This window comes from Tachypleus tridentatus, chromosome 12, assembly GCF_004210375.1.
Source record: "Tachypleus tridentatus isolate NWPU-2018 chromosome 12, ASM421037v1, whole genome shotgun sequence".
Classification (NCBI taxonomy): domain Eukaryota; kingdom Metazoa; phylum Arthropoda; class Merostomata; order Xiphosura; family Limulidae; genus Tachypleus; species Tachypleus tridentatus.
In genome coordinates, this window is record NC_134836.1 from 127,491,833 (window position 1) to 127,499,088 (window position 7,256).

The 7,256-nt window shown below is 29.2% G+C and overlaps 1 protein-coding gene across 8 annotated transcripts in view; it reads left to right on the top strand.

Moving 5' to 3' along the window:
• Positions 1–6,990, top strand: part of LOC143234654 (leucine-rich repeat flightless-interacting protein 2-like) — an 89,495-nt gene extending 82,505 nt beyond the window's left edge. For all 8 annotated transcript variants that reach the window (XM_076472171.1, XM_076472169.1, XM_076472172.1 and 5 more), the window contains 3 exons: positions 1,922–2,001; positions 2,947–3,051; positions 4,080–6,990. In XM_076472171.1, the coding sequence (XP_076328286.1) occupies positions 1,922–2,001; positions 2,947–3,051; positions 4,080–4,184 (290 nt within the window). In that variant the 3' untranslated portion in view covers positions 4,185–6,990. The remainder of the gene's footprint in view (positions 1–1,921; positions 2,002–2,946; positions 3,052–4,079) is intronic.
• The last annotated feature ends 266 nt before the right edge of the window (positions 6,991–7,256 follow it).

A 7,256-nucleotide genomic window follows, 5' to 3' on the forward strand; every position in this document is an offset into this window, starting at 1 on the left:
ATTAAAGTGTAAAATATAAACTTTGTTGTTTTTTATTATTTAATCTAAATTTAATTTATTGCACACTCAGTCCAGCAGGGAGGACAAGTGACGCACCCTGGTTACTTCATCTGGCACTAATGTTTTGATTCAATTTTTTAATTTGGAAAAAATAGTCTTTTTGCATAACCTACCTGTATTAAAATAAAAAACTAATAAAATTACATCGTATAAATTTTATTAAGTTTGGGTAGTTTTTAACAAGATGTACAAGTACGCATTAGATTTTTACATTATGCATGCATTCACGTGCATACATTTTGCAAGAAATAAATTATCTTGCACTAGTTTCTTACAATCTCTGTTCAGACAAATTTCAACTATTTTTTCTATGTCTTTATAACTACGATACCTAACAATGAAATACAGTAACATCGGAGCTGATGAAATGTCATTTTTATATTGTTATGATTTGATTAAATTTTATTACGTATTAACACAAATTTAAAATGACATCTTGGTTGTTTTATTTTCACTAACTAAAATGAAGGTAGGTGTTATAATTATTTTGATTTTTTTTTATTTAAATATTTTATATTGAATGCAAGATTTCACATTATGTTCCTGATATTTCAGTAAGGCATACTTGTATGTTGTGTATTACAACAAAATTTATTTGATGTACGTTGTTAAAAGTAGAAATTATAATTTTTCATTTGTTAATATGGATAGGACAGAGAAAAAAATTCATTATTTGGATGTGTTTCATGACTAATCTTTTGTTGTGGTTATTTTGTTTATTGTGAGTTAAAACCTACTTATTCTAAGAGCAACTAAATTATAGCTGTGTAAATCATTTGAGTTTCTGTGTGCAATCCAAAAACTCTGTATTGATTACATAATAATCTTGAACTGTACAAGTAAGTGATCCAGGTTCTCCATGTTAGTTACGTATTTTCTAATAATCCTGAACTGCACTAGTAAATGATTCAGGTTCTCCATATTAGTTACGTATTTTCTAATAATCTTGAACTGTACTAGTAAATGATCTAGGTTCTCCATATTAATTACATATTTTCTAATAATCTTGAACTGTATAAGTAAATGATCCAGGTTCTCCATGTTAGTTACATATTTTCTAATAATCTTGAACTGTACAAGTAAATGATCCAGGTTCTCCATATTAGTTACATATTTTCTAATAATCTTGAACTCTACAAGTAAATGATTCAGGTTCTCTATATTAGTTACATATTTTCTAATAATCTTGAACTGTACTAGTAAATGATCCAGGTTCTCCATATTAGTTACGTATTTTCTAATAATCTTGAACTGTACAAGTAAATAATCCAGGTTCTCCATATTAGTTACGTATTTTCTAATAATCTTGAACTGTACTAGTAAATGATCCAGGTTCTCCATATTAGTTACGTATTTTCTAATAAGCTTGAACTGTACAAGTAAATAATCCAGGTTCTATATATTGGTTACGTATTTTCTAATAATCTTGAACTGTACAAGTAAATGATCCAGGTTCTCCATGTTAGTTATGTATTTTCTAATAATCTTGAACTGTACAAGTAAATGATCCAGGTTCTCCATGTTAGTTATGTATTTTCTAATAATCTTGAACTGTACAAGTAAATGATCCAGGTTCTCCATATTAGTTACGTATTTTCTAATAATCTTGAACTGTACAAGTAAATGATCCAGGAGTTTAGGTGGTTTAACCCTTTAACTACAGTTGTATGCAATATTTTGAAAGGTGAATTTTAAAAGGTTGCCAAACTTTGTGCATGGGGGTGTTAGGTGGGTTTACACAAGTCATAAGTATAGGAGTTACTAGCAACTGAATGAAAGTGTTAAAAAATGTTCTATTTTTAACTTGTTGTAATCCAACTTAAGCTGTACATTTGCTAATAATCTTATTGTTTTCAACCAGGAGAGACAAACAAACAAGTCAGTGATTATAAGTTTAAACTGAAGAAGTTAGAACAAGAAAACACAACATTACAAAGTAACGTGAGTACAGTTGTATTTATTTAAATAATGAACATTATTGGTCTTCATCAATTAGTTTTGTATCACAGTTTTAATTCTAATTTAATTCTGTTTTGTGTTGATTTTTGTAGGTGTCATTCTAACCAGATTAAGTACTTTGCTTTTTAAAACCGTTTTCTTTCTGATTAACTTAAATGACTCATAGTACAGTAGACGTATCACTTGACTGTTAAAGCTAATGAACATCTCATTTAACTTTGTAGCACTGAATTTAGTATTGTTGTATAATTTATTTAAGTAATTTTTAATACTAAGCTAATAAAGGAATAAAATATTTAGCTTAATTTTAACTTAGCACTAAAGTTGATAATACTTTTAGATTTTTTTTTAATTTCAAACATTTAAAGAAACTGTTGTGCTCTATAATTCATGAATGGTTTAATACAAACATTTGTAAATTAAGAAAGAACTCTGGATAAGGGTGAAATTGTATTATTTCTGTATCAAAAAATCTGTGTTGAAAACGAAATTTTACTAAGCCTAGTTTCTGTGTTAAAAACGAAATCTCACTAAGCCTACTTCCACTAACTTTACAAAATGATAAAATTAAGTTTATTTTTTTCCTCTTTCTGTGGCTAAAGTTCTGTGTTTCAGCATGTTTTAAATGTTTTTCTGTATTTAAATACAAACATTGTGTGCGTTAACTAAGTGCTAAATTAATATTACTTTTGTAGCATCAAATGGTAAATTGGGATGTGCATTTTAGTTGAGATTTGTTTTGTGTTTAAGTGTAAAAAATAAAGTTGTATTTTCTACTTGAAGTTTCTTAACTTATTTGGCATTTGGAATGAAAAAAAAGTGGACAATGCTGGAAAAAGAAAAAAAAATCTTTTAGGAAAAGCAATACAGTTCAGATCTAAAGTTGTAGATATTTTTAAAGGTAATATAACATCGTATTTTATTTAGTTATCTCGATTGGAAAGTCAAGTCACGAGGTACAAGTCTGCTGCAGAGAATGGAGAAAAAGTGGAAGATGAACTAAAAGCAGAGAAACGAAAGTTACAGAGAGAGGTGACGATCTGTAGATGTGTATTCTATTTTTATGGTAGCGAGTTTCATCACTGAGAGTTTTTTAGTTTTTAGTAACGTCTGTTTCATTAGAACTTGTGCATAGTTCTTTATATCTGTTTCATTAGAACTTGTGCATAGTTTTTTATATCTGTTTCATTAGAACTTGTGCATAGTTCTTTATATCTGTTTCATTAGAACTTGTGCATAGTTCTTTATATCTGTTTCATTAGAACTTGTGCATAGTTCTTTATATCTGTTTCATCAGAACTTGTGCATAGTTCTTTATATCTGTTTCATTAGAACTTGTGCATAGTTCTTTATATCTGTTTCATTAGAACTTGTGCATAGTTCTTTATATCTGTTTCATTAGAACTTGTGCATAGTTCTTTATATCTGTATTATATTTGGTCTGTTGTGAAATCAGAACTTTGTATATTTCTCTTCTCTGTGTCTTAAGTTATGTCTGATTTATTTTGGTACAATAAGCTTTTGAAATATCAGAAAGTGGAATTTTAGGTGTATGCCTAATAGTAACTGATATGTGAATCACATTTATGTCTGGTAATAAATCACATTAACATCTAATAGCAAGTCACACACACATATATTTTTAATGTTCAATAGTTTCTACTGTTACAGACTTATATTATTAAAATTCAAATTATTTTTGCTGTCTCTGATCAGAAATAATTCTTATATCTGTGATGTCAGGTTTATGTAATCAGAAATAATCTTTATGTGTATCTTTTCAGGTTTGTCTGACCAGAAATCATCTTTATGTGCATGTTGTTAGGTTTGTCTGACCAGAAATATTTATATGTATGATGTCAGGTCTGTCTGACCAGAAATATTTATATGTATGATGTCAGGTCTGTCTGACCAGAAATCACCCTTATGAGTATGATGTCAGGTCTGTCTGACCAGAAATCACCCTTATGAGTATGATGCTAAGTCTGTGCAAGCAGAAATTGCCTTTACATGCATGATGTCAGGTTTGTCTGATCAGAATTTGTTTTTGTCACCTGCAGGTTCGAGATGCTCATGCAAGGATCGAAGAGCTTGAAACGGCTAATGCTCATCTACAGAAGAGAATAGACAAGTTGAAATCATCTCGAAATGTTGTTGTTACATAAGCTTTTGTCATTTCAGACTAAGAAGCTTACAGAGATTGTTGTGTGTAAATTATCAGAAACAAAAGAGAATGTTTAAAAGAATGTTACTGTTTCTTTGTTAACAAACAAGAGACTTGACTCAGGTGAGGAGTACAATATGTGTAACCTTTTTGTTTTTATTAACTTGTTGATATGTTTAAGTAATTTTAAAAGATGAATTTGTTGTAATAGTTTGAGAAAGCAAGCTTGATGGAGATTTGTCTGTAATTTGGGAAACTGTTCTTCAAAGGAAAAACATGTACAAAATAAAAGACATAACACTGGCAAAGATTCACTATAAAAATTCAATAAAATAATTAAAATGGTTTGTAGTGGATAAAATATTTTTATTGGAAACAAGTCTATTCTTTTTTCAGTTTTTTTAATTGAAAATATTATAGTTCTTGATCAGAAAATTTGTACCGTTTGTAATAAAAATGTTCTGTCCAATTCAAACTGGTTTGTATTTTAAAAGACAGACAGAATAAGTGAACTCTTTCTTTTGATTGGTTTTTATGTATATCTTTGAAGATCTTTGCTAAATCTTTCCAAAAAAAGTTTCTCGAATGCCAGTCATCACCTGGCTTTTAAAATTTTGTTAAACCAAGGAATCGTGAAAAGTTGTTACATTATGTTTGCTCACACTGTACAAGAAGTACCAGTAATTATTTGTAGATAAATGATTTCACTGGAATATGTGTTGTTAACTTGTTATGCTTTCACGTAAGATAACATTTTAATGAATACACAGTTAAAAGCTAGTTGTCTTTTTAATATTCTAGCTAAATATAGCTAGGTTGGTGCCAAATCAACTCTTTCAAGGAAGGTTTACAAAGTGTGAATTTATATAAATGTTTATGATTTTCAAATGTCTGTTAATAGCTTATTTAAAACATTTGACTACTGTTTCTCTAACGTTTGATATTTGATAGTTGAAATGAATAAATGGTCATATATGTAGTTAATTATCTTTAACATTTTATATTCCTGTAGAAGGCCTTATGTATCAGTTGAATAATAACAGAACTAAGTTGTGTTGAACTAAACTGTATCATTATTGTTCTGCAAATGTGTTTGAGATTTGTTTTTGCTGACATGGATTAAAATGCCAGTTGTGTATAGGTTATATTCAGATGCTGATTAGCTTCATATGAAAGTTTTTTTTTTTTCATTTCCAATGAAATAAATTTAGTAGCCAGCAAAAGATATTTCCTTAATAATGAATTTATCTTAAAAATACAAAGGTGGAGTATGTTGTATTAAAATGACAATAGACATAGTCCCATGATAAAGTCCCATGTTGATAAAGGCTCACTTGTAAGGCCATCATGGTCAAAGTCTATCAAACCTTCTGTTATGTTTTCCATAATGTATTTAATGTACAAGAATGATGGCATTCCTATGCCTATTTCAATAGTGCACTGGCAAAGAAATCCATGGCTGCTGCATCTGATGACTTGATCATTATATATTCAAATATACGGAATAGTATGAATACCAAATACCTATTCTATTCTCTTGCTGCTGGAAGTATGCATAGGTTGAAAGGTAGGTATGACTGGTAGTCTTATCTTGGTGTACCATATCCTATTAGTCTCATTTTTGTATTAGTACCTTGCATACATAGATCACTTTTGCCTTTGATTTTGTATTATCATTTATCTTAGGGTGCTTCACTCTGTTTGTCATGACTGGAGCATGACTTGTTGAAGGTCTTTTATTCAGTGAGTGTAGTGTCCCAGGTTGATCCATATTGCTTTTTTTTTTTTTTTATTACATTACGTCAGAAGTGAATGTCACTATTTCCAAAAGCGATTAATTTTATTAGTATCATACTACCTGCGGAAACTAAACGTTGTCAGAATGTAGTTATGACACATACTGCCATTCAATGACTTTATATTGGTCACAGTTGTCACTTGACTTTTCAATTTCTGTTTGAAAAGTAGTTTTAATATAATATATTCAGCTCTCTGTACACTGCATGATCGCAGCATAATCCAATAACAAGATGAAAATTCACAAAAACGTTTGTGAAGTCAAATTTATTGGTAACCTGCATTTTTTAGATGTTTGTTTGTAAAAAAAAAATATACTTTGTGATTTATTATTTGGTTCCAAAGAAAGGCTTACGATAATTTCATATTTATTTCTTTGTACAAAACTGGTTTAATATGTGATGAACATTTTCATATCAAATTTAAATTTATAAAAAATGGAATATTTTTTGTAATCTCATTGCTGGGTAAAGAACACTTAGTCTTTAATTTATTAATGTTCAAAAGTTTGGTTTTTTTTTCTGTAAACATTGACTACAGATTTTACTGTTAAAAATTTTGATCTTATTGTACTGCATTTGTTTTAACTTTACGCTTCCACAGTAGCAACTTTTGGAAGTTTACTGTCATTGTGTTTTTGGTAGTTTTTAGTTTGTTTTTTGTGAATGTTTTACACTCTGTAGAACAGAGAATAACTTGTGTTATAATTTGCAGTATATCTTTTGCTTTACAATGAAGTTGGTATTCTTAGGGTAGACCCTTGACTAATGCTTTGTTCAGTCAGATCAGCAAATGCTGTTTATTTAAATATCTTGAGAATAAACATGACGATTATTTAGTGGGTTTGTTTGTGTCTTTTGGACAGATTGTGTACTTACGTATGTAATTTTAAAAATTAACAAGTTTCAATATTTGTAAGTTGTTAACTTCTCAAAAAAAACAGACTGGTTGAGTGATGTTGATCTCTGTTGTAAGTACAGATACTAAATAAACTGTTGTGAAATCTTGAAGTTGAATTATATCATTGTAATAGCTAGTGAGTTTTACATCAGACAGTAAACTATTCTAACATAAAGTGTGGTTCATTTGTTTTTCTTTTTAAATAAGGAGAGGAAATTGATACTAAACAGTTTCTGTACGTGTTGAGGATCACAGTGCCTTAATTGAGCTCATCTAGTCCAAACTTGTGCACACATTACTACCACAAGGTTTCTGAATATTCAGGATCATTGAAGTTAGTTCATGCTTTTACTGCACATAGATGGAAAACATTTAA